The 27,512-nt window shown below is 49.0% G+C and overlaps 1 protein-coding gene across 2 annotated transcripts in view; it reads left to right on the top strand.

The window, feature by feature from the left end:
* The first annotated feature begins 3,037 nt into the window (after window positions 1-3,037).
* Window positions 3,038-27,512, top strand: part of JAK1 (Janus kinase 1) — a 44,619-nt gene continuing 20,144 nt past the window's right edge. Inside the window, exons 1-4 of one of the 2 annotated variants that reach the window (XM_072127919.1) lie at window positions 3,038-3,221; window positions 7,619-7,715; window positions 20,868-21,063; window positions 21,150-21,273. In XM_072127919.1, coding sequence (XP_071984020.1) covers window positions 20,898-21,063; window positions 21,150-21,273 — 290 coding nt within the window. In that variant the 5' untranslated portion in view covers window positions 3,038-3,221; window positions 7,619-7,715; window positions 20,868-20,897. Of the gene's footprint in view, window positions 3,222-7,618; window positions 7,716-20,867; window positions 21,064-21,149; window positions 21,274-26,478; window positions 26,596-27,512 lie in introns of those variants that run through there. The other variant, XM_072127920.1, reaches the window with a different exon arrangement.

Genomic DNA, 27,512 nt, shown 5'->3' with positions numbered 1-27,512 from the left:
TATGGCATCAGAATAAATCCCCGGATGCATGTCCCATCCGGGGAATCCAGTTTCCATGAAGTAATAATGAGGATGCCTGGCACCACCATCGCAGGTGACTGCCACCTCTGCCGTCCCTCCTGCTGCTTCTCATGTCCTATTATTCTTTTTTTTATTATTTTGTTTTGGAGTTAAAGGGAACCTACCACCACGGATCCACCTACAAAGGTAGTTCGGGTGGTAGGTGGATCTATTGGACGTGAGGATAGCCCTTTCAATGGCTAATCCTCACGTCCCCACAATCTTTTTAAAACTTTTATTTCCCTAATATGCAGATTTTGTAAAGAGGCTACTGGGGCGTAGAGTAGGCGGAGCTGAGGCTACACAGTGTGGTTACTCCGCGTCCCAGAAGCCTCTTTACTCCTCCTACCAGAAATCTTTGGCACACAGATATGAAGACAATTAACATGCGCAGTAGCTCCGGCTTCGGAGCAGTGGCCGAGCAGACAGCAGGCTTTGCGGATGAGGGCGTGCAGCTATGAGGAGCTGTGCGCCGAAGATTTCTGGTAGGAGAATCAAAGAGGGTACTGGGGCATGGAGTAGCCACGCCGTGTAGCCTAAGCTCCGCCTACTCCACGCCCCAGTAGCCTCTTTAGAAAATCTGCATATTAGGGAAATAAAAGTTTTTAAAAGATTGTGGGGACATGAGGATTAGCCCTTAAAAGGGCTATCCTCACGTCCAATAGATCCACCTACCACCCGATCTACCTTTATAGGTAGATCCATGGTGGTAGGTTTACTTTTAAGAACATCTACCACCAGGATCAAGGACAAGCACTAACATACTGGTGTGTGTCCCCTCTGGCAGGGCCTGTTCTTCTTTTAGCTTCTTTTTTCCTGGTTTTTACTAAAAAAAGGTTTTTTAAATTATGCAAATAAGTCTGAGGGGCTTAAGACTCTGCAGGATTTAATGGAGCCTGGAGCCCCTCAGGCTCATTTGCATAATTTCTAAAGCCATTTAATGATAAAAGCAAGGGTATAGGAAGCTTAAAGAGCAGATCCTGCCAGACGGGGCGCACATCAGTATGTCAGTGTGCTGGGTTTACAATCCTTCATCCTGGTGGTAGAGGACCTGTCAGGGTGATTTGGACACTTAAAGGGGCTGTCCGAGATGTTAAAAAAAAATTATATGTGGCCGGACAACCACTTTAGCCACAAATGAGGAGTAGGTAATGAATCCAGCGTCTATATCCAGGTTTTTAATTTAAAAATTCTTCTTTATTAAAGGATACTTGTTCCAATGAAAAATAAAATGCACAATACGGCTTGTGTCACTTGTCATCAGCTGGCTATGTCATGCTGTTAGTAGCCTGGCTTGGCCTACGCGTTTCCAGTGTCATCCGACACTCTTATTCATGGCTCCCCTTTAGCCACCCACAGGTCCTTATGGGCTTATGCACCAAATCGCCCTTTAGCAAGTCCCTCTGTGCCTACTATGAAAATAAAAACCTTTGTACTTCCCTCAGTCCAGAGCTCCCTGCGCAGTGAGGGCGGCACACTACACCCCGGCTTCACTGCGCATGCGCCATGGGTGCAGATTGCGGCTTTGTTGCATTACTGCGTGTAGTAGAGCAGGGAGGTGCAGTAGGTGCAGGGAGCTCCAGAGATGGGTCCAATGTGACTCATCTCTATATGTGACAGGCGGACTTGGGACACTAAACCTCCGGTCAGGGATGTAACTTTAGGGGGTGCAGAGGTTGTGATCGCACCTGGGCCCAATTGGTTTAGGGGGCCCTCATGGTATCACTTTCCCATATGAGAAGACTAGTACTATAAACCATACATTATAGTCCGGGGCCTGGCACAGACTTTGCACTGGGGCCCATCAGCTTCTGGTTACACCACTGCCTCCAGTCCATAAGGACCTGTGGGTCCTGTAGAGTCTCAAATCACCCTGACAGGTCCCTTTAAGCTGTAGAAGTATCAGCTCTCCTGGGTTTGCTTTCTCTATAATAGTTATGGTAAAGTTTGTGGCAGAGGCGCCCCCAGTACCAGAGCCTGGGTGTAACCTTTGTATCTAAGATAGATACAACCATAGGGTACATTCATTACCGTGCGGGCATACCGCCGTGTGCTGGAGAGGAGGAGGAGGTGACCCCTCCTCCCTCAATAGAGAATTTCTGAACCCATTTAGGTTAGCAGGTTCTGATCTTGGATCCCCAGAACGAAACCCGGACCCTAAATAATCAGCTGTTCCGGCTTATATTTCAGGTAGAGGCAGAAGGCTCCACCAATGCTACAATGGTTGTATGAAGGAAGTGCAGCTACACTCCTAGGGAATGTGAGCAGCAGGACTTGGATGTCGCTGGTATTAAACATTGAAGGGCGATGGATAAATCATCGCAGTTACCTCAGTTTTCTTCTTCAAAATGTCTCACAAATGTCACATCCGCTGATTCATGCGCTTTTTTGCAACCCTTTTGCCTCTTCCCTTCTTCTTACATCTTACTCCACGTTTATCAAATGTTTCCAGATCTTGAAGACTTTTCAAAAATGTCACAAATTTAGATGCAAATCCACTCCAGCCCCCAAGGAGAAACGTAGGAAGGATTTTCAACAAATTTGGAACTTTTGTGAAACTTTTTAACTACAAAGTCGCAAATCCCCTGCAGACATTAACACCTTATGTGCCACATTTATCAAGAAAAACTGGAGCAAGATCCTCCCTGATGATAAATCTGTCCCCTATGAATCTTGTGTTTATGCTAGCCCAGCAGTCACATATGGGTAATGTCTGGACAATGCAATTCACTAAATGCTGCTTCCTGCTCCATCAGATGTCACTGTGTGCAGTTTATCTACTTTTGTATTGTAGAACTACAAGTCTCAGGATAACTCCCTTTAGCAGCCTTGGTAGTTGTGCAGTAGCTGAGCAGCATGTACCCTCCCTCTTCTGTAGGACAGGGTCACACAATCAGGTTGGACAGATAAGGATCGTTCTCTCCAGCAATTCCTCCGTTCTACCTTAAGAAGCGGCTGCGGCCGGGGCTGTCCGCGCATGCGCAGCGCACTCCTCCCTGAGTCTGTCAAGTGACGGGAAGAGGAGAGCAAAGCGCTGCGGTACCGGAGCCCAACCGCGCGGGGAGGAGAGCAGGCCGGTACCGGGGAGGAGAGGAGCGAACTGGAGCGGTACCGGAGACTAAGGAGCAGCACCGGGAAACCGCACGGATAAAGCCTGAGAGGTGAATGGAGGTTCCGGGAAGTGGAGGCTGGGGGTAGTAGTGAGGTAGTTGTGGAGGCTGGGGGTAGTAGTGAGGTAGTTGTGGAGGCTGGGGGTAGTAGTGAGGTAGTTGTGGAGGCTGGGGGTAGTAGTGAGGTAGTTGTGGCGGCTGGGGGTAGTAGTGAGGTAGTTGTGGAGGCTGGGGGTAGTAGTGAGGTAGTTGTGGAGGCTGGGTGTAGTAGTGAGGTAGTTGTGGAGGCTGGGTGTAGTAGTGAGGTAGTTGTGGAGGCTGGGTGTAGTAGTGAGGTAGTTGTGGAGGCTGGGTGTAGTAGTGAGGTAGTTGCGGAGGCTGGGGGTGGTAGTGAGGTAGTTGTGGAGGCTGGGGGTGGTAGTGAGGTAGTTGTGGAGGCTGGGGGTAGTAGTGAGGTAGTTGTGGAGGCTGGGAGCGGTAGTAGTGAGGTAGTTGTGGAGGCTGGGGGTGGTAGTGAGGTAGTTGTGGAGGCTGGGGGTGGTAGTGAGGTAGTTGTGGAGGCTGGGGGTGGTAGTGAGGTAGTTGTGGAGGCTGGGGGTAGTAGTGAGGTAGTTGTGGAGGCTGGGGGTAGTAGTGAGGTAGTTGTGGAGGCTGGGGGTAGTAGTGAGGTAGTTGTGGAGGCTGGGGGTAGTAGTGAGGTAGTTGTGGAGGCTGGGAGCGGTAGTGAGGTAGTTGTGGAGGCTGGGAGCGGTAGTGAGGTAGTTGTGGAGGCTGGGAGCGGTAGTGAGGTAGTTGTGGAGGCTGGGAGCGGTAGTGAGGTAGTTGTGGAAGCTGGGGGGCGGTAGTGAGGTAGTTGTGGAGGCTGGGGGTAGTAGTGAGGTAGTTGTGGAGGCTGGGGTGGTGGTGAGGTAGTTGCGGAGGCTGGGGGGGGCGGTAGGGAGGTAGTTGCGGAGGCTGGGGGGGCCGGCAGGGAGGTAGTTGCGGGGGCCGGCAGGGAGGTAGTTGCGGGGGCCGGCAGGGAGGTAGTTGCGGGGGCCGGCAGGGAGGTAGTTGCGGGGGCCGGCAGGGAGGTAGTTGCGGGGGCCGGCAGGGAGGTAGTTGCGGGGGCCGGCAGGGAGGTAGTTGCGGGGGCCGGCAGGGAGGTAGTTGCGGGGGCCGGGGGGGCGGCAGGGAGGTAGTTGTGGGGGCCGGGGGCGGCGGGGAGGTAGTTGTGGGGGCCGGCAGGGAGGTAGTTGTGGGGGCCGGGGGGGCGGCAGGGAGGTAGTTGTGGGGGCCGGGGGCGGCGCGGAGGCAGTTGTGGGGGCTGGCAGGGAGGTAGTTGTGGGGGCCGGGGGGGCAGGGAGGTAGTTGTGGGGGCCGGGGGCGGCGGGGAGGCAGTTGTGGGGGCCGGCAGGGAGGTAGTTGTGGGGGCCGGGGGGGGGGGGGGCAGGGAGGTAGTTGTGGAGACTGGGGGTGGTAGTGAGGTAGTTGTGGAGGCCGGGGCCGGCAGGGAGGTAGTTGCGGGGGCCGGGGCCGGCAGGGAGGTAGTTGCGGGGGCCGGGGCCGGCAGGGAGGTAGTTGCGGGGGCCGGGGCCGGCAGGGAGGTAGTTGCGGGGGCCGGGGCCGGCAGGGAGGTAGTTGCGGGGGCCAGCAGGGTTGTAGTTGTGAGGTAGTTGTGGGGGCCCGGGGGCGGCGGGGAGGTAGTTGTGGGGCCCGGGGCCGGCGGGGAGGTAGTTGTGGAGTTGCAGCAGGGTTGATAGGGAGGAATTTGTAGATGCTGGGGGTGGTAGTGGAAATTAAGTACTTGATAAACTATAGAATGATGAGGGTTGTGGCATGTGAGGAGATAGCTGTTTCTGAGGGGATGTTGAGGGTGGTAGTAGTGGAGTAGAATGTGGACCAATGAAGGGCATAGAAGGTGATGATGGAGGATGGGCAGAGGAAGCAAGAAGGTGCGTGGGCAGCGGGATGTGGGTGGCAGGTAAGGGGAGACCGCTGGGTGCCAGGTGTTATTGTGGGACAGAGAGAGGGGAACATTATTCATTCTTGGGTAAGGGGGAGTAGTGGGTGGAGGTACCCGGGGGTGAGGAAAGGGGTTTCAGTGGATGCAGAAGAGGGGGCACATTGAGGTACAGGGCACATTAAGTAGTTCTGGATCCTAGCTGTGCTTCTGGTGGCAGTTTCCCCCTGTTGCTATCTTGGAGCTCTATCGTGGAGTTCCCCTTTAAGGAGGGACAGGTTCAAGTCCATGGTTGCAACTTGTGGCTCACCAGTCGAAACTACATGTTGAGATCAGACTGTGAGTTTGACCAGAGCTGGAGAGTCCAAGATTGCAGAAGTTCGGTGTGAAGCGCCCCCTGACTCTGCAGACCGTCTCCCTGCTATTACACATCGCCATAGATGAACTGCTTTACTGTGTAGGACGGGCTGAAGCCGGGTGTCACCTCCCACACTGCAGGTTCTGTCACAGGTTTGCATTCTGATGCTGTTGCTCTATGGCCACATTAGTGCACAGTGTGCGGTATTCTTTATCCTCTCTGTGTGATCTTGGCTCTCGCAGGGTGAAGCTTTGGGGCGCATCCTGTTTATAAGTTGCAGATGTTGAATGTAACATAAGAGACACATTTTGATACACGGTGGAGATTGAAGTGTGATAACGTTACATTTTGTCCACTGATTTTGGAACAGAGTGTAGTGTTCCATTTGTAACCTGAAGATCTCGGCAAAAGATACCATCAGTTCTGATCCAGCGTAGACTGGACTTTATATCCGAATATTCAGTGGAGCAGCCTGCTGGCACCTTGCAGCCGCGTGGTGGATGACCCCCTAGATCTCAGCCATATGCGGCACAGGTTACCCTGTGGATTCCCATCTTTGCTTTATTCCCCATTGTTCAATCACAGATTATGGGGGATTTTTAGGGCGACTTGTGATTAACGTATAGGCAGCGGATTAACAAAAAGGAATTGTAGAAAGCGGACGTCCCCTTTAAGGCAGGTTTGGTTGTGACACTGACTGTACATCCAAAGATTGTAATGTCACTCTGCCACATTGCAGGAAATGTAAGCGCATGCGGTTGCGTAGTACAAAAAAATGGACCATTGCCTGATTATTTTCGCCGTCAGGGTTGCGGCAGTGTCGTAGGGTGACACAGGAGTCGCTGTCGTGGCCAGAGCCACCATATTGCCCTAAGCTGATTCTCTCCAGGTGATTCCTGTGTGTCAGGTGCACAGGAGCCGTCATTTACAGTATATGTGACTGTTAGAGGTGCGCTATGCAAATATCGTATCTATGCAAATCTCTCTTTAGACTCTCCTGACATCTGCTGATCCCTTACAGAAAGAATTTGTTTATACAGTTGTTTTACATTGGAGATAAGTTTATCTGTTCTGTGTGCAAAAGAGAATAAAGGAATCTGTTATCAGGTGTGACCTTGCAGCCAGTGTTATGTATGGTTCCTGTGTAATATTGTTAGTAGCAGCAGGACTGTGATGTGGATTTATATTCCCGGATTGTAGCTTCTTCACTGGCTCTGGGGGCGTATCTGCACACTGCTGTGCTCTGTGCATCCAGTGTTGGGTGTTGTCTTAGAGATGTGTAATCAGACCTATGTGTATATTGTTAGTAGCAGCAGGACTGTGATGTGGATTTATATTCCCAGATTGTAGCTTCTTCACTTGCTCTGGGGGGTATCCTCACACTGCAGTGCTCTGTGCTCTCTGCATCCAGTGCTGGGTGTTGTCCCTGGAGAGATGTGTAATCAGTCCTTTGTGTATATTGTTAGTAGCAGCAGGACTGTGATGTGGATTTATATTCCCTGAATGGAACTTCTTCACTTGCTCTGGGGGCGTGTCCTCACACTTCTGTTCTCTTTGTATCCAATTTTAGGTATTGTTTTGGAGAGATGTATAATCAAACCCTTGTGTATGTTGTTAGTAGCAGCAGGACTGTGATATATAGATTTATATTCCAGGATTGTAGCTTCTATAAGTGCACCGGGGGTGTCTGCTTACCCTGTTGTGCTCTGTGCAGCCAGTGTTAGGTGATCCCATCCAGTTTGTGGCCAGTGGTTGGTAGGTTGCTATAAAAAGCAGCTCACGTACAGGCAGTGTATTAAATAACATGTTTTTAGCATTTTTGTGATCAGTTATTGGTGCAGATTGAATATACAAAATAGGAGTAAAAAGCCACTTTGTAACGGCCCCCTGAGGCTTTATATATTCCGATGCTTTTAGAGCCAAAATTAGTTGTGAATCATAAAAAGAAAAATAACTATAGAGGATTTGGGACGACTCCTCTTATTTTCAGTCCACTCTGAGTTTTAGCTTATTATATGTGTCCTAAGAGGTTACTGTAACCCAAACAGCAGGATAAAGTACTGAACCTGCTGCAGATTATTCACCATTGTGTTATATGTTTATGATGATTTTACAGACTGCGGTTAATTTTATGTTGTTGATATTTTGCAGGCGGATTGGATGGACGCACCTCTGGATATGATTGGCTTCTAGTCTATTTTTGCAGCATCTGTTCGAGATCCCAGAAGGGGAAAAATGTTTCTGTAAAGTAAGTAAAATTTATATTTTCTTGAATTTTACTGAAACTGTAAATTTGGATATAAGGCTACGAGCACGAGCACGTTGTTATCATCCTTGTGTTATCTGTTTTCTCCAACACATTAATTTTAATTGAACCTTTCACATGAACGTGTTTTTTATAGATCCGTGTTGGGTCTGTAGAGAGCAGGTCCTAGTCCTGCCAGTGTTTGGTGCTCGGGTCTTACCTTTGATGTCTATGTAAAATCCTGGTAACACTGGTGTTATCTGCTTGTGGTCCACGTTTGGGGATCAGTTGCTGTTTGACACAATTGCTTGTCCCTTCAAGCGGTTGGGAAAAGATAGTGACATCATGTGTAAGCCTTTTATTTTTGCGGAACCACAGAAACGGATGACACACAGTAGACACATGGGGGGGGGGGGGGGCATGTATCCCTCCTATTGCTTTCTCTTTTTTTTTTGTGCAACCTTTTTGTGCCACTTTTTGCAATTTGAGACTTTTTGGGTGCAGAATCGAGCAGCGCACCAGCCTTGGCTGCCTCCAGGATGTAATGCAGTGGCCGGATTTATCTTTGTAGCCCCGATGTTTAACTTGTGCGACTTCTGGTCTTGGAATTGTCCCATTCTTGCACCTAATAAGTCCCGAAACAGAGCGCGCTAGACCCAGACTTATTTTTGGGAGCAACTATTTGGGACTAAAAAGTTGCACACAACAAAAAGTCTCAAAAGTGACAAAACGGCGACTCCTCACATGTGTCACAAAGGGGAAAACCTAAGATACATTACAATGATTAAGTAGCAGCCGAAAAACTATGATACATGTGCCCCAAGGACTGTTTTTGCAGACTTAAGGCTGATGCCACACATGGCGTCTTTGGTCCATTAATAGATAAACGGGTTGTAAGCAGCCTTTACTGTAAGCAGCTCCACTCCGCCTTTACTGTGGAGGTGGCATAATGGGGGAAATGGGTGCAATTCCTGGCTGTGCTCCTATTTTAGGGTGTGTTTACACGCATCACAGTAAAAGAGATTTACTGTGTTAACATTATGTCAATGTCTGTGTTTGTAAACGCAGTGTTGACAGCAATGTAAAGGGGAAAATCTCCTCTTCTCAGCTGTTGTGATGGGTTTGATCGCTGGATTTCAGGCCCTGATAAATGTGGCCCTTTTGTTAACACTGTGTAAACTTTTGTGCTTTGTAAATGTGAAGGTTAACACAGTGTAATTAGTCAAATGTCCCCTCAGCTGTTTCAAAACGTAACATAAACGCCAAGTGTGAACGCATGATAAGAGATGTATCTGTGAGAACAATAAAGGGTTATTCTTCTCTTTTAATTTGTGGTTGTGTCGTTGGGGTAATTTTGGGATCTGGGACCCTGAAGATGAAGAGGGCAAAGTGCGTTTATAGTTTTATTCCTGATGGAGGTCGTCGGTCACTTTGCAGCTGTAAACCCGCTGCGGTTCTGTCCGGTGTGTCCCCGGCCCCTATCTCTGTGTGTTCTGTGCCGTAGCTCCTGCGGGAGGGCAGGGTGCACTCATCGTCATCACCTCAGTCGTGAGTCACCACCAGAATAGTAACCTGTGAAGTTTTCTAGATATTTCTTTCGCTTTGAGCTGGAAGCCACAGCTGCCGAGCCCTTACCCTGCCCCATCTTACTATCAGACACAATAATACATCATGTATTCATCCAATCAGAGCCCAATTATCATGGAAGCGAGCCTAACAATGTGACCATGATGGGAGGGTCCTGGAGTAAGTGGAGGAGTCACCAGTACCTACCCATAGCGGTTGTTGACACTTACCTCTGACAATGTAGATCAGGAATAGATGATTATTACTGTGCGGAATTACACCTTTGCGATTATAATAAACTATTATTAGTACACGCTTTCAGAATGAGCAGAGTGTTACATATGTTACATGTGATGGGACTAGTGCTACACGATGAGATGTTACAGCTGCAGGAGCGTCCGCAGCGGAGCTGGATACACACACACACAATACAAAGTGTTTGTTTGCTATGACTTGTAACTTAATTTTCTCCTTCTCTATGTGTTGTATCCCTTCAGATGGACCACGTGACTTCCCCTGTTTATGTCTCTCGGAGAGGCTTTATTCCTCGTTCTATAACAGATATAGTCCTAGCTGCAGGTGACATCGCTACCTATGGCTGCACAATTACTGGGCCACGTTCATCGTAACCAGTGCAGTCTGTACTCGGTGCAGTGTCCTGTGTAGTGTGCAGGGGGCGCCAGATTCATCCAAACTGGTGCACGGTCTCCATGAATCTGGTGCCCCCTGTGCTGCTCGGGAATTGGGAAGCAACTTTTTTTTGGTTCACCTGTAACATAGAGCATGTGACACACTTCTGTCGAGTCACAGTAGTGAATGTGGGGCACGGTGCGACGCTGCACTGGACGCCCCTTTATGGCGCAGACACTTTATAAATGGGTGTGTAAGCATTTGCCATGTTCTTTTCAGACATAAAACTGGCGCAAACACTTCTATAAATGATGTGGACCATTGTTCTTTACGTTGTCTGCCTGCGGTGATGTAGCTGACATGCCTCTGGTGGAAACCTTATTTGGGGTATCCACATCACCCCCCCCCCTCCCACCCCGCCGGGCTGGCTATTAGTATGGCAGTCATCTATCTTGGCTGTATATTTGCTTGGTATAGGAAAGCTGTAATGTATCTATGTCAACGTTGTTGCTGTTTGTCGTGCTGTCTGTCCGGTCTTTCTGCTTTTGCCGCAAACATTTCTGTATCTGTGAGGCAGCAGGTTGTGAAATGTAGAGGCAGGAAATCTGGTCCTTGTGCAGCTTATTATACAGAGATCGTTGTTGTGTCTCATAGAGGCCCTATAAAGGTCTCCTATTGTTTACATCCATGGTGAGTATCCTTAGGAGAGGTCATCGTTGTTTGACTGACGGTGGTCAGACTATTGTGACTCTGGAGCAGCACGGAGCCACCGATGTTGTGTCGGCAGCGAGTTCTACTGGGGGTATGACCATCATAATGGGGAGTATGATATTCACAATTAATATTTACTGAAGGAAGACGTCGCACCAAACCCTCTTTTGTCGGTGTGTTGACTCAAGAGGCAAACGTCGTACTCTCTGACCACTTCTCCTGTATTGTAACACATTGTATGGGAAGGGGCTATGGCCGCACAGGATCCTTGTTATGACTGGTTCTTGCAGTAGTCACATGGAGCAGATGGTACACAGAAGTGACTAGCACATAAAGCATGTAATGAAACACTTGTGCTTCTCTCTAAGAGGCTTCATGTTTCGATCCTGAACCCTTCTCGTGATCCATGTGTGAAGAGATGGTGGTGGTTTTGGGCACAGTTTTACCAATGAAAATCCTGCAGGGGCAGCCGAGAGCCCCGGAGCCGAGCGTGGCAGGGGCAGCCGAGAGCCCCGGAGCCGAGCGTGGCAGGGGCAGCCGAGAGCCCCGGAGCCGAGCGTGGCAGGGGCAGCCGAGAGCCCCGGAGCCGAGCGTGGCAGGGGCAGCCGAGAGCCCCGGAGCCGAGCGTGGCAGGGGCAGCCGAGAGCCCCGGAGCCGAGCGTGGCAGGGGCAGCCGAGAGCCCCGGAGCCGAGCGTGGCAGGGGCAGCCGAGAGCCCCGGAGCCGAGCGTGGCAGGGGCAGCCGAGAGCCCCGGAGCCGAGCGTGGCAGGGGCAGCCGAGAGCCCCGGAGCCGAGCGTGGCAGGGGCAGCCGAGAGCCCCGGAGCCGAGCGTGGCAGGGGCAGCCGAGAGCCCCGGAGCCGAGCGTGGCAGGGGCAGCCGAGAGCCCCGGAGCCGAGCGTGGCAGGGGCAGCCGAGAGCCCCGGAGCCGAGCGTGGCAGGGGCAGCCGAGAGCCCCGGTGCTGAGAGCTTCAAGAAGGGTCTATATGCCTTTTAACATCTAAATAACATTTCGGGTTATGTTATAATATAGAATTGTTTCCTCAACCAATCCCTTCCCTTCCTGCATTGATAGTTATGCAGCCTTCACTGTACAACCCTGCAAACTAGAGTCACCGTGGCTTGAATGTACAGTACTGACATAATTCTGTACTCTCAAGAGTTACCCCAGTTTTGCTGTATAGAACTGGCATGATGCTGTGAGCTCCGGAGGCACCCTGGCTTTACTGTATAGAACTGACATGATGCTGTGAGCTCCGGAGTCACCCTGGCTTTACTGTATAGAACTGGCATGATGCTATGAGCTCCGGAGGCACCCTGGCTTTACTGTATAGAACTGACATGATGCTGTGAGCTCTGGAGGCACCCTGGCTTTACTGTATAGAACTGGCATGATGCTGTGAGCTCCGGAGGCACCCTGGCTTTACTGTATAGAACTGACATGATGCTGTGAGCTCTGGAGGCACCCTGGCTTTACTGTATAGAACTGGCATGATGCTATGAGCTCCGGAGGCACCCTGGCTTTACTGTATAGAACTGGCATGATGCTGTGAGCTCTAGAGGCACCCTGGCTTTACTGTATAGAACTGGCATGATGCTGTGAGCTCTAGAGGCACCCTGGCTTTACTGTATAGAACTGGCATGATGCTGTGAGCTCTAGAGGCACCCTGGCTTTACTGTATAGAACTGGCATGATGCTATGAGCTCCGGGGGCACCCTGGCTTTACTGTATAGAACTGGCATGATGCTGTGAGCTCTAGAGGCACCCTGGCTTTACTGTATAGAACTGGCATGATGCTGTGAGCTCTAGAGGCACCCTGGCTTTACTGTATAGAACTGACATGATGCTGTCAGCTCCGGAGGCACCCTGGCTTTACTGTATAGAACTGACATGATGCTGTCAGCTCCGGAGGCACCCTGGCTTTACTGTATAGAACTGACATGATGCTGTGAGCTCTGGAGGCACCCTAGCTTTACTCTATAGAACTGACATGATGCTGTGAGCTCCGGAGGCACCCTGGCTTTACTCTATAGAACTGACATGATGCTGTGAGCTCCGTAGGCACCCTGGCTTTACTGTATAGAACTGGCATGATGCTATGAGCTCCGGAGGCACCCTGGCTTTACTGTATAGAACTGGCATGATGCTGTGAGCTCTAGAGGCACCCTGGCTTTACTGTATAGAACTGACATGATGCTGTCAGCTCCGGAGGCACCCTGGCTTTACTGTATAGAACTGACATGATGCTGTGAGCTCCGGAGGCACCCTGGCTTTACTGTCTAGAACTGGCATGATGCTGTGAGCTCTGGAGGCACCCTGGCTTTACTGTATAGAACTGACATGATGCTGTGAGCTCTGGAGGCAGCCTGGCTTTACTGTATAGAACTGACATGATGCTGTGAGCTCTGGAGGCACCCTGGCTTTACTGTATAGAACTGACATGATGCTGTGAGCTCTAGAGGCACCCTGGCTTTACTGTATAGAACTGACATGATGCAGTAAGTTCAATTTATACTCGATCAGGCTTTAATGCGACTGACCCACAGAACTAATTTCTCAAAAGTGAAAAATAGCCTTTGCCACATCTAGGTCCCTCCCAGATGTTGTACAAGGAAGTGAGTGTATTTCCATAGAAATGTCTGGTCTGATCTGCTGTCTATGGGGAGTTATTACTGTACTGTATGGAGATCTGCTCACCCCACATCACTGAGTCATGAAATGAGATTATTTCTAGTGTTACTCTGTATGTAACGTGGTATCAGCTGCGGTTCTCACTGTGGTCTATGTACAGGATTAGTACAAGAGGTTATTAATAATTATAGTATACATCATCCTGTAGCTTGTATCCCCGGTGCAGCCCTGTACTGGGCATAACTAATTACATTGGTCTTTCTGATATTGGGTGGTGGAGTCTGACACGGGAAGGATCAGAGACACCGTATTCAGGCGGACGATGCAGTCTCCTTACCACACACAGCGCCGTGGATTATATAATGGCTGTGCTTGGAATTGCAGGGGATATGTGACTGGAGCAGCCCTCGGATGTTTTCTCGTAGAGGATTGTAAACATCGGGAATATTTCCCATACTTGTCCTGGATGACTTGTAGCTGGATCCTCCGCGGTTTCATCTGGTAATGATTTCCCGCTGGCGCTCTCCGTCCTAATCTGCTGCCCGTGAGAAAGTTGTACTAAGTTTTGGCACGGACACTCCATGAGCCGCTGCCGGTAATGAAGCATCATGGATCCTCAGGTGGACCGGGTCTTGTTGAGCTTCGGGGTGTAGGTCCACTTTGGAGAAGATATGAAACGGTCACTGGATCCTTGATGAGAATGAAAATGTTTTCAGAATCTGAGTCGCTCATTGACCAAACACTGTGGACGGACCCCCAACCATTGTTGGTTTCACAAAGATCTGGGGAGCCATGCATCATTTTTACACTAAAAGCCACATTAATGCCTATTATTAAGTTATTCCTAGCATAAACCTTACCTTATATTCCATATTTTTCTTCCTCTGAGGCTCCTTGGTGCAGAGTCTGTACACAATCGGTCACCTACCCCCTATGGCAGTTTACAATACAACTCCTACTTTCCATAGAGAAAGCCTCTTATTGGCTGTACTACCATATACCTCAGAGACTCTGCTCCTCTCCTGACAAGCAAAGACTTATTCTTATTGGCTGCCCTGCAGTGTACAGACGATCGCTATGCAGAAACCTGGCTGTGGAGAGAGCACTGAGCATGAGCGTCCACCATCATGGTGGTCAGTAGATGGTCGTGCACATTTCTATACACTCCACCCCCGTTCTGCACAAGTGAAGGGTGTATATTGATCATTTATGCATTGCAGCTCTCTGAGTTATATATAGTACTGTTCATCCTGAGCTTCCTGGTTCCAAGATATAATTCATGGACAGGGAGGGGGAAGAGCTTTGTGTGCTGTGGTTTCTATTCCGATGCCCTTAGTAGTTTACCGCATTTCTCAGGCTTTGTGCCCAGGACCACATAACAAGTTCTACGTTATACAATGCCACATAATTTACAGGGGATGGGACTATCCTTACTGCAGCGCTTATTGAATATAATAGACAATCAATATAAATTCCTGCCCCTTTCAGCCACTTCATACAATTGAAGGGGTTTTCAAGTTTTCAAAGTTTCCAAAACTTTTCGATTATAATTCAACACGTTACACTACAATTGGGGTCCAATTCTCTTGAATAAATGGAGTGGCAGGTCTGACATGTGTCATGCCGCTCCATTCATTGTTTATGGACCTGCCATGGAGTGGCTGCATGCATGCTCAACCTAGCTCTCCAATCTACCACCAGGATGTAGGACTGTAAACCAAGCACTGACATACTGGTGTGTGCCCCCTCTGGCAGGATCTGTTCTTCTTTTAGCTTTTTATTCCCTGGTTTCTACAAAAAAAGTCCTTAAAATTATGCAAATGAGCCTAAAGAGCTCCAGACTCCATTGGTGTTAATGGATCCTGAAGCCCCACAGGCTCATTTCCATAATTTTAAAACATTTTTTTTTTTCTTAAAAACAAGGGCATTGGAAACTTAAAGAAGAGCAAATCTGCCTGATGGGGCACACACCAGTATGTCAGTGTGCTTGTTTTACAATCCTTCATCCTGGTGGTAGATTTTCTTTCATTATGGTATTGGGACCCCATGTTCTGGTGATCTGAGGGGTCCCAGTGGTCGGCCTGTTATCAAAAACTTGGCTTTATAAAGACTTGACTCAATCCTATCGGTGCCCAGTGCCCTTTTACAATTCCCTATTTACTAAAACCACATTTAAGCAGAATTAAAATGAGTCACCAGAAAATACCCGCGGTGGTTTTACACGTCAGCCGTGATGTATCTGCCTGAGAAGGGCACGAAGCGATTGCAAAACACAGAGAGGAAATTCTACAAGAAGCCTCTGTCCTTCTCATCACGAAATTAGACTGAACTAGAGAAGCCAATGCGTCAGAAGTATAAAGGGGACCTCCGCCTCCTGTCACAGAGGGGGTCCGCAGCGTCTGATACATGCACATTCCAAGAAGTGGAAACTTTTTTATTTATTTTTTTTGTAATTTGTTAACAATAGCAAAATGTAACATAAAGGGGTTGTCCCACAATGAATATGTATCACCCCTCACAGGATACTGATGAGTGGGTCCTGAGTCCCTAGGGTTAGGGTAGAGGTCACACCGTCCTTTCCCAGTGATTGCTGATCCCATAGACCAGTGGTGGCGAACCTATGGCACTGGTGCCAGAGGCGGCACTCGGAGCCCTCTCTGTGGGCACCCAGGCCATCACCCCAGAATGAAGTTCACCAGACAGGACTCAAAGAATCTTCCTACAATAATAGGCAAATTTGCCCTCCTCCTTTCAACTGCGTTTTTGTCTTTAGAAGGCTGAACGATTTAAAGTTGTCAAAGAAAAAGGGGAAATAAGTTACTGCTTTAATTGCTGTGTTGGCACTTTGCAGTAAATAAGTGGCTTTTGGTTGAAGTTTGGGCACTCAGGCTCTAAAAGGTTCGCCATCACTGCCATAGACTCTAGAAGCAGAGTGTGAATGCGTCCAGACTCTGGAGAAGGGGCTTGTAGCTATTTGTTAGGCCTCGGAGATGATGCATTTAAAGCTCGGCTATACCTAGGTTTTCATGTTACCCCTTATGCACAGGATAGAGGATAACAATGTGATAGGTGGGACCCCCGAAATTACAAGAATGAACCCCCAGAAATCACTGATGGAGCAGCAGGTCACGCTTGCTTCCTGCCGCTATGAGAGTGTTTAGAATTAACAATCACAAGAACAAGTGAATAAACTGTGACATCTATCTTCTCAAAACCGAGTGCCTCCTCTACTTACTTTGGGGTCCTCGATCCCTCCCTCCTTTATCTTTTTTTTTTTTTTTTTTAATTTCTGCTAAATTATGACCCACTATCAAGATGTGCAGATTACATAGAAGTCTATGGAGAGAGGAGGGGGAGCGGCAGTGAGTCACAGCAGCGAGGTCTGAAGATTACATAGGGTCTATGGAGAGAGGAGGGGGAGCGGCAGTGAGTCACAACCACGAGGTCTGCAGATTACATAGAAGTCTATGGAGAGAGGAGGGGGAGCGGCAGTGAGTCACAACCACGAGGTCTGCAGATTACATAGAAGTCTATGGAGAGAGGAGGGGGAGCGGCAGTGAGTCACAGCAGCTAGGTCTGCAGATTACATAGAAGTCTATGGAGAGAGGAGGGGGAGCGGCAGTGAGTCACAGCAGCTAGGTCTGCAGATTACATAGAGGTCTATGGAGAGAGGAGAGGGAGCAGCAGGGAGTCACAGCAGTGAGGTCTGCAGATTACATAGGGTCTATGGAGAGAGGAGGAGGAGCAGCAGGGAGTCACAGCAGCGAGGTCTGCAGATTACATAGAAGTCTATGGAGAGAGGAGGGGAGAGGCAGGGAGTCACAACCACGAGGTCTGCAGATTACATAGAAGTCTATGGAGAGAGGAGGGGAGCGGCAGGGAGTCACAGCAGCGAGGTCTGCAGATTACATAGGGTCTATGGAGAGAGGAGGGGGAGTAGCAGTGAGTCACAGCAGCAAGGTCTGAAGATTACATAGGGTCTATGGAGAGAGGAGAGGGAGCAGCAGTGAGTCACAGCAGCGAGGTCTGCAGATTACATAGAGGTCTATGGAGAGAGGAGAGGGAGCAGCAGGGAGTCACAGCAGCGAGGTCTGCAGATTACATAGAGGTCTATGGAGAGAGGAGAGGGAGCAGCAGGGAGTCACAGCAGCGAGGTCTGCAGATTACATAGGGTCTATGGAGAGAGGAGGAGGAGCAGCAGTGAGTCACAGCAGCGAGGTCTGCAGATTACATAGGGTCTATGGAGAGGAGGGGGAGCAGAAGTGAGTCACAGCAGCTAGGTCTTCTACTGACATAAATATGGTGCAAAATTCACAATTTATTAAATCCACATTTATTATAGCGTTTGCACCAGTTTTCTGTCTGACTCTGCAGTGAAAAGAAAGTGCAAACTTCTGCACACGTATTTATGAAGTGTTTGTGCCATAATTGTGTCATATACGCACTTTGGCCTATGCACCACATAACGGGGCGCCCGGTGCATAGTTGCGCTGTGCGGTACGTTTATTACTGCGACTAGAACTGTGTTTCACGCTCTATGGTAAAGGTCCCGAGCAGCGCAGGGGGGCGCCATATTCATGAAGACCCGACTCAACAGGACACTGCACTAGTAGTGATAAATGTGGCCCAAAGACTGCAGAAAGTTTACAAGTAATTGTTTACACACACATTTGTATAGGTTTTCTTATGTTTTAATACATTTAAAAAATTAAAACCTTTTTTCTAAAAAAAACAAAATAAAAGTTCTTCATTGTGCCCTATTCTGACGCTAGTAACTTTTTCATAGTTTTTTTTGTCGGACCAGTTAACTTTTTCACTGCTTCCACTTATATGATATTCTGCAATACTACTGTATCAAAATATATAGTGAATATACAGATCTGCCTCCAGCTGGCTGTGATTGAGTGTTGATTGGCCGCTATTGGAGACTCCCAACTTCCATCCAACCAATCGGCAACCTCTGATGTCGTGGTGGCAGGGGGGGGGGTCCTCCCAGTGACACCCCCCGATATCCATGCCTATTCTTTCTTTCGGGGTCTCTTTCATTGCTCTGCCAGAGTCTGCAGGTCTCCGGGTGATGGATGCGGCTGGTGATGTGAGGTTTCTTTTGTCTTGTTATGTTTGTATAATTATCTATAACACGTTAGGATCCTGCTGAACTGGAAGTGCTGTTCCTGCAGCTGCTTGGGGCACGTGTTATGTGTTACTATGGCAGTAATAGTTTTGGGGTCTCTGTTTCATCCCCCCAATGTCCGTCCGCCGCTGCTAGAAATCCATCTCTCCCATATACTTCCTCACGGCGCCCGCCTCTGCCACTCTCGCTGACTACCACGTCACTGACTGATGGAAAGCTCTTCTCTGGGTTGAAAGAGAAATCTGTCTCTGGTCATTCATTAACAAGAAGTCGCTGCAATCAGTGATCCAACCAGTAACGTCCTGTGTAGTCTGTGAAGACCGGAAACTTGCGCTTTTTATAGATGGGTTTTCCAGAACTTTACAGTTGACGGCTTATTCTAAGGAATAAGATTACGACAGACCTGTCCTGTCTGCTGGACATCATTATTATCCAAAGCCCCCGTCTCCCTGACCTCTCGGGGTCCCCAGAAACTATGAGTAGTACTGAGAAGCCTGGGAGATTGGGGGTTGTAGTACCTCTCATCATTTATGTATGATCCATACTGACCGACCAGCTTAACCCGAATATGGAAACTAGACCTGAAGAAGACGAGCTCAGCCGCTTTGCCCGTTACATGAAGGCACCCGCTGCCTGGTTACTGATCAGAGTGATTAGACCTTAGAAGTGATGTATGAGGCTGCACAGAAGGACCTGCACTACAAGGTCCCAGCACCCTGTGCCGCCTGCCGGAGCGGGGATCATGGGGTGACATTTACTTCTTCGTCTCTGTATAAATTTTACATCTTTTTCCTGTAATAAAACTTGAGACATTTTGTCCCATTGAGGAGATGTTTCTCGTTCCGTCTACCATACGGATCAGGCGCATAATAATAAACTATCCGGGACATCAGGGTTTGCATTTGATGCTCTTACTGAATAATTTTTACAACCTTCTTATAAAACTGAGATCTCTATCAAGTTCTGCCCACGAGGGAAGAAGAGGTGAAGAGTCATCGCGGTTCATTCCTCTGTAGTATTACTCATCCGCTTTCTGCAGCAAAACCATTGATGTGAGATGTAGAAATACAGTATCACACTCATTTTTACCCCATCAAAACCATCAACCCGCTGTGTAACATTCGGGTTAAAGAAAATCTACCATGAAAATCCATCCTGATAAACCAGGGACATAACTCATAGATCCAGGCACCGGGACTGTGGGATCTTCTGATATTTGTTATCCATCGTCTCCATCCTTCTACAATCAGCTTTTATAATTATGCTAATTAGCCAGTAATAATACACTGTGCAGCAGCTCCTCTCCTTCTCCCCCTCCCCCTGCACATCTAGTAATCTCAGCAGTAGTGAACAAACAGTGGGAGGGGAAACAACCCGTGTAGCTTTAAGTAGTGGCTAGGCTCATTAGCATAATTTTGAACATTGCTTTTTAGAAGGAAGGGGGCCATAAATGGCCCCTGGTTTATCATGATGGATTCTGATGTTAGATTTTCTTTGACATTGCCAATCCTGTACCACCCACCCCCATGTGCTGCAAATAAATAACCCCTTTTATATTTTGACAAATGGGGGGGGGGGACTTTAAGGACGCGGCAATATCTAATGTGTTTATGATTTTATTTCTTTTTATATCCATTAAAAATAAATGGGGGCAATTTGAACTTTTAGGTTTTTTTGTTTTTTTACATAAAACTATTTTTTAGACCCTCCTAGGTTATTTTAACCCTAGGGAGTCTGATTCCGCCTACCATATATTGCAGTACTAGTGTATAGCAGTATATGGAGAATGTGCTATAGATCTGTAAAGGTGTGCCACTGGCCCGCTGTTACAGATCTTCAGCAATGACCGCTCCAGGCTGTCATGGCAACTGTTCCTCGCTCCCTCATGACATTACAGGGAGTGACCATCAAAGCCAATATGGTGGTGTGTGCCATTGGCTTTTGACGGCGGCTGCTTTTCCTTTTTACCATATTGGTGGTAATTTTCTTTATGGTGTTGCCCTTCCCGTACCACCCACCCCCTTCACCCCTCTAAAAATAGAAAAAAATAACTTCGACAGTATTTCCATTTTAAGAAAGCTGAGACGTGATGTCATTGTGTCCTCATTGCAGAAACTTTCTAAGAACTGATTATAGCGTCAGATACTGACCAGGTTGTACTGTCGGCTCAGCCCCTTGTGCACATATTAAAGGGGTGATACTTCTGAATTGTGCTGATAAGGGGGGGGGGGGGTCATTGACTAGGACCCCCACAAGTCACCAGAACAGCATTCCCAATCCTTGTAATGAAATCCATTCTCTGTAAGACTGTTGGATTCACTGGAGCTGCAACATAGAGCGCAGGGGTGTACAAAATATAAGTTACACATTCACAATTGTGCTTTTATTATTATTATTTATTAGGCTTTTATTATTTCTAATTCTGGGTACAGCTCATGTTATTTGCATTCAACCCATTTAATCCGACTTCTCATTTAATTTCAGAGTTTGACCGAGCCACGATATCGGACAGCGATGGCTTTCTGTGCAAAAATCCGAAACGCTCGGAAGTATGAAGTAGACGCCGCTCCTCCCAAAGGGGTTGAAATCCACTTTTACCTGGCAGACAGGTCGCCCCTCTTGTTTACAGAAGGAGCGTATACAGCGGAGGAGCTGCTCACCGAGGCCGCCCAAAAATGCCGTAAGTCTCTCATAACCCTTATGTCTCCAGTGCGTTGCGTTGTGTCGCTTTTTCATTGTTTCGATGGCTTTTGTTTCTTTCTGAAGACATCTCTCCATTGTGCCACAATCTGTTTGCACTTTACAATGAGAAAGACCACCTCTGGCTGCCCCCAAATCACCTCTTCAAGATCGACTCCAGTACATCGCTGAAACTGTATTACCGGGTCAGGTCAGTGCCAATCATTTTATAGTCGTTTTACCAAATGGGAATAGAGAATGCTGGCGTTGTCCGCATATGTGCTCCTGCGGATCAGTCACTGTCAAAAGTCAAAAATAAAATATTCACTTCTCTACTGATGGGTGGGATAACTAATAATAAGAGGCAAAAAAAATGGGAAACAACACAACATTATTCTCAAAATTAGTGAGTGTTTCACCTGAAAAATCCCTTCAAGCCGCAACTGGAATCACCTGGACAACCCCCACCATTGCGGCAGCAGGATGCCCCCCGGCGGTAGCAGGATGTCCAAACAACCCATCCGCCCATCGCCCCCTCGCACACCCCCTCCCCCTTAGCAGCAGCAGGACACCCCCCCACCCCCACCCGGGCAGCAGCGGGATGGCCCCTGCCTCATTCCCTCCAGTCGGCTGATGTCATCATGATATTTCTGGGCTGTGACGTCCCTCATCTTACTGGAACAGTGACTCTTCTGTGAACCCGACTATTCATAGGAGGGACAGAATAAGCTCTGTAGAGGAAATCCATTTTGGCTGGGCAGTAAGGTCATGTGTGTGTGATCGGGAAACCATACGACATGGACACTATGTAATAGTAAGTAGCTCCACACCACAGCGGCGCTGGGGGCCTTGGATCTACAGATATTCCCTGTGAGTCTTGGCCGATTATCCCATCAGTAACCTTTTATTGAACCACAAGTTTCAAGAACAGATGATTCCCTTTCCATGATCCCAAACATGAATGTTTATACCCGAGTATGGAGGGAAGAAGCCGCCATAGGACCTAACATCAGAGATGTGTCCTCCTCTCTTGTGTGCGGTGCTGAGTGTTCATCTTTATTCTCATCTTCCGCATCGTACAGGCCCCATGTACTGTCAGCGCTCCCTAAATGGTAACTAGAAACTAGAGATAAGGAGCCGGAGTCCTCCCGTCCATCCCTTCCTAATAGGCCCCACGTTGTCTGTATCCTCCGTGTCCTTGGGCAGCAGCTGATGGAGGGTTTCACATCTTCTATCAGAGGAGAGACATGGCTGGATGTACTGGCAAGTTATTATGTTTATGTTCCCTTCTACGACCCTTTGTATAATAAGTCTGCGGGACTTAATCGTGCGGGATTACATGACGTGTACACGGAGGAGATTTTCTATAAATGATTCTGTATCCTGAATAAATGGTGGAGCATTCTCATTACCCCATTGTGTGTTATCTGCTCCCCGGGAGCTGGACTGATGGTGCAGTAGGTGCTGTCAGGACATTGCTACACAGAGACCCCCCGAACGTTTGTTACTAGTTAGAAATTACTGCATAAAGACCACCAGGAACACATTTGGTGCAGCCAATGACTTGGGCCACATTCGTGGGATCTTATGATCTTGATTGTCCTGGGGTAATAGTCTTCAAGATCGTCATTGGAAATAATGGATTTGACTCCAAATTCTGTGGAGGGTCTCGCACAATTCACTGCTGGCTGAATAGTTGATGCTTTGGTGACCGCCCATGTATACAGCAGCAATGGGAAGTAAAATTGTGCCAAAATATGCAAATCTTGTCCTAGTAACGCTTCAGAGCGACTTTCCGCCCCCCCCTCAGGACTTGGCTACCCTTGTTACTTTCACAATATCTTCTTAATCCTCTGGATTGAGTCCAAGTGACATCTAAAAACATCTCAAGAGCATTTCAGTCACTTTCACCTCGTCTTCTGCTTCCTTGATATAAACTTTTTGGACGATATCACCAATGTACAGAACAATAGAGACGTGACTTGGACAGAAGTCAATACCCGCCCCACATACCTCAGATGCAGGGAGGTGCGGACGCCTTGGAGACCGGGTGCGACAAATCTGAATTGTGACGACCATCCAAAAACTACTGAAGAACAGATCACCGGAGACCCCAGAAGCGACCTCCTCCTATTCAAGACCCTCTGTACCTGTAATAGACCACCTACAGACCAGAGGGCATGTGGGCAAAAACTACATGCAAAATATTTACAAGATAATGTCCAGCTATTGGGGGCTTTGTAGTAAGGTCTTCTCTATGTAGGAAGGTCCCATCAGGGGGTTTCTATGTAGTAAGGTCCTGCTGGGGGATGAGTCTTTGTGTAGTATGCTCCTGCCATGGGGCTCTGTCTTCTAAGGTCCTGCCGGGCGGCTCCCTGTGCGGGACGGGTCCTGCCGGGCAGCTCCCTGTGCGGGGCGGGTGCTGCCGGGCGGCTCCCTGTGCGGGACGGGTGCTGCCGGGCGGCTCCCTGTGCGGGACGGGTGCTGCCGGGCGGCTCCCTGTGCGGGACGGGTGCTGCCGGGCGGCTCCCTGTGCGGGACGGGTGCTGCCGGGCGGCTCCCTGTGCGGGGCGGGTGCTGCCGGGCGGCTCCCTGTGCGGGGCGGGTGCTGCCGGACGCCTCCCTGTGCGGGGCGGGTGCTGCCGGACGCCTCCCTGTGCGGGGCGGGTGCTGCCGGACGCCTCCCTGTGCGGGGCGGGTGCTGCCGGACGCCTCCCTGTGCGGGGCGGGTGCTGCCGGACGGCTCCCTGTGCGGGGCGGGTGCTGCCGGGCGGCTCCCTGTGCGGGGCGGGTGCTGCCGGGCGGCTCCCTGTGCGGGGCGGGTGCTGCCGGGCGGCTCCCTGTGCGGGGCGGGTGCTGCCGGGCGGCTCCCTGTGCGGGGCGGGTGCTGCCGGGCGGCTCCCTGTGCGGGGCGGGTGCTGCCGGGCGGCTCCCTGTGCGGGGCGGGTGCTGCCGGACGCCTCCCTGTGCGGGGCGGGTGCTGCCGGGATGGTCCAAGTACAGACCTCTAATGTAACATCCTCTATGAACTGTTCCAGTATTTTTTTGCTCATGTTGATGGATCTTCATAATTCGACTTATTTTACACCCGAGTCTTTACACCCCACACATCACGTTACCTGTATGATTGTATCGTTCTTTGTTTTCTTTGTATTCCCCGAATTCCTCGTCTTCTGCCCGTACAATGCAGTCATCACCAGCGACATCTGCAATAGGAGACATGAGAAATGCAGCCGAACAATGCGGGGCCTGCATGTCGCCTCTAGCGGCCTTCGCCAACCTGCTCCAGGAGCCCCCGACGTTGGGACGCCATCAGAATAATTGTATTGCTGCCGTACACAGGATCTATCTTGTTATGTTTTTGGGGTTGTTTAGGTTGGGGGAACATATTGTTCACTTCATCAGAGATCTGCAGACGTGTATATTACTGCACATTCAGCAATATTACATAGAACAAGTCTAATAAGACGTCTCTGGTTGTCGCTGGCATCAGCGTGGCTAATTTATAGGGAGAATAAACCCTCTGAACTGGTAATTACTGCAGGATTGGGAGAACCGGGCGATGGCGACCAGAGATGAGCAGACGGCACCGAGTATTTAGGACTTTTTGGTTATTCTTCCCTCTTTAGTCACTTTAGGGTTAGCTTTTTGCTGCTTTTGTGAACATTGGGCATTATACAATAAGGCTTCAAACTTTTACTTCTTGTATTTTCTATATAGACTCTAGTATTTTAACACCTCGACTGCTGGACCCCAGTGTATGTTACATGCATGCTTACTAAGAGGATACTAAGAAGTTGGTATGAAGTGGCTGCAAGTTTTGTATCCGTGCTGATAGGGGCTTATTTAAGGTGGCCGTGTCTGTGACGTGTATAGTTTCTGGACTGCATCAGTCATCTCTGAGGCACTGCTGACCCATAGACCGATCAGGTTTTCTAGAACAGGACTGTAGGTGACTTTAATACTGGTCGTCCATAGCCTCATCCGTGCTGTGTGTCTCGTGGCCTGAGCTCAGCCCTTGCTCCCTTGTAGCTGAGCGCAGGACTGAATGATCGCAGATGAAATCCCTGGAGTTGCTCTTATGCATCATGCGGGGAGACGCTGTGCACATGATAATAATTATTCTCATAGTCCTGTTGCTGGAGAACAAACCCCTGAGCTTTGCAGTACATAAACTTGCACAATATGTCACCATGGTCACAAAAATGTGCACGGCTGCCAAGTGGTGAACCACCAACCTCTCCCTACATGTCCCTACGCTTTATAAAAACATCAGGGCCATGGAGACGTGTTATGTATGTTGTTAGTAGCAGCAGGACTGTGAGATATGGATTTATATTCCCGGGATTGTGCAGTGTGCCCTGTCACTGCTGTGCCCTGTGCCCTGTCACTGCTGTGCCCTGTGCCCTGTCACTGCTGTGCCCTGTGCCCTGTGCCCTGTCACTGCTGTGCCCTGTCACTGCTGTGCCCTGTGCTCTCTGTGGCCAGTGTTAAGTAATCTTTCTGGAGAGATGTGTGGAATGTGAAATATGGATTTGTATTCCAGGATTGTAGTTCTCCAAGTGCACTAGGGGTGTGTCCTCACACTGCTGTGCTCTGTGCTCTCTGCATTAAAGCTTCCTGTAGACCAGTTCCAGCCAATGAGGTGGCGGTTCCACAGACCCCCCCTGAGTATCTGATGCTGTATCCATCCAGAAACCTGCTACAGCTTTCTGGAGGTGATCAATTCAAAGGTAGTACCCAGCACCACCCTATCATCCGCTGAGAAGTGGATACAATTGTATCAGCCTGAATTCATTCATTAAATTGATACATAGCAACAAATTAGCAGAAATTTTGCTACCAATGAGTTTAGCTTTGCTCAGACTGGATAAAATTGTAACAAACCCTCAGCTGAGAAGGATATACCATGAACCTGAGATGTTCAGCCTTGTCCTAAAGGGTTAAGGGGAATCTTATACCTGGACATAGAGGCCATGGAACCCCTATAATTACAGCAATGGAGGTTCTCTGCCTACATGTTATACACTGTATATGACGCATCCCAGAGGATTTTGGGAAGACTTTGGGCAGATGTATCTGGCAGGTCCCACCTCAGTTGCCCCATATGTTGCCTTGTGTCCCTGCCTTCACCCTCGCGGGGTAATGCACAGCCCAGTTCTAGTGTTTTGTAGAGTCTCCTCCCTATTTGGTCTTGTTTTCTTGAGTCGTCGATGGCCCCTCGTGCCGCTGTGCGTCTTCCTTCCTCTGCTTGTGTAGGATTACATCTGACCTCAGCGGTTTCTTGTAGCACGCACACCCTGCGCTGCGTGCTGTACACCTTCAGCAACATAAATGAACCCAGAGAGGCGAGGGATAGACGCCTTTATGATGGGGGTTGTAGTGTAGGAAAATCATGGATGTAACTAATCCAAGCCGCACAGATGAGGAAAGCTACAGCTGCACCTACCACAGCGCTGACTCCATCCATAGTCCTGACACCCACTATAGAGCCGCAGGGTGCACACCCCCGGCATGGAGGAAGTCGCTTCAGGTATCTAAAGGTTTGCATTATTTGGAAGTGTAAAGGTCTATATCAATTCCCACTGAATTTTAACTGTGGACCTCGGTTCCGTCTATGGATGTGCACTTTAATATTAATAATTCTTTATGTAGCACACACAGACTCCGCAGAGCTGCACAAAGCCTCACAAATTGGTCCCTGTCCCCATTGGGCTCACAATCTAACCAACCTACCAGTATGTTTTGGAGTGTGGGAGGAAACCGGAGGACCCGTAGTAAACCCACACAAACACGGAGAGAACATACAAGATCTTTGCAGATGTTGACCTGGGTGGGACTTGAACCCAGGACTCCAGTGCTACAAGGCAGAAGTGCTACCCACTGAGCCGCCGTGCTGCACTTCTCAGCGGAGATGTATGGAGCGAAGTCTGGACGCAATATCTCTAATGCAAAATGGAACGATTTGCATGCGCTAGAAAGCTTACTGCAGTATGAATAATTTCCATACTTTCTTTCCAGAGAATATTTTATTGCCTTTAAAGGGAACCTGTCAGCAGGTGTAACCATGTAGACCACAGCCAGTGTTGGGCACTGTCCCTCGAGAGAGTTGCTGTGTATGTTGTTAGTAGCAGCAGGACTGTGATCTATAAGTCATATTCCAGGATTGCAGCTTTTCCAAATACACTGAGGGTACGTTCTCACACTGCTGTGCTCTGTGCAGCCAGTGTTGTGCATTGCCCCTGGACAGATGTGTAATCAGATCTTTGTGTGTTTTCTTACTAGCAGCAGGACTGTGATCTATGGATTTATGTTCTAGGTTTGTACTTTGGGGAGGGAGGGGGGGGGGGTGTCCTCACACTGCTGTGCTCTATGATGTTTCCATTGGCCTGCCCTATAGCACCTCCGACTCACCTCCTGCTCTGAGTGACTGCTGTAGCATCCAAGCAA

This window comes from Engystomops pustulosus, chromosome 10 (assembly GCF_040894005.1).
Source record: "Engystomops pustulosus chromosome 10, aEngPut4.maternal, whole genome shotgun sequence".
Classification (NCBI taxonomy): domain Eukaryota; kingdom Metazoa; phylum Chordata; class Amphibia; order Anura; family Leptodactylidae; genus Engystomops; species Engystomops pustulosus.
Note: the sequence above shows the minus strand (reverse complement) of the source record. Positions and strands in the feature narration are given on the sequence as shown.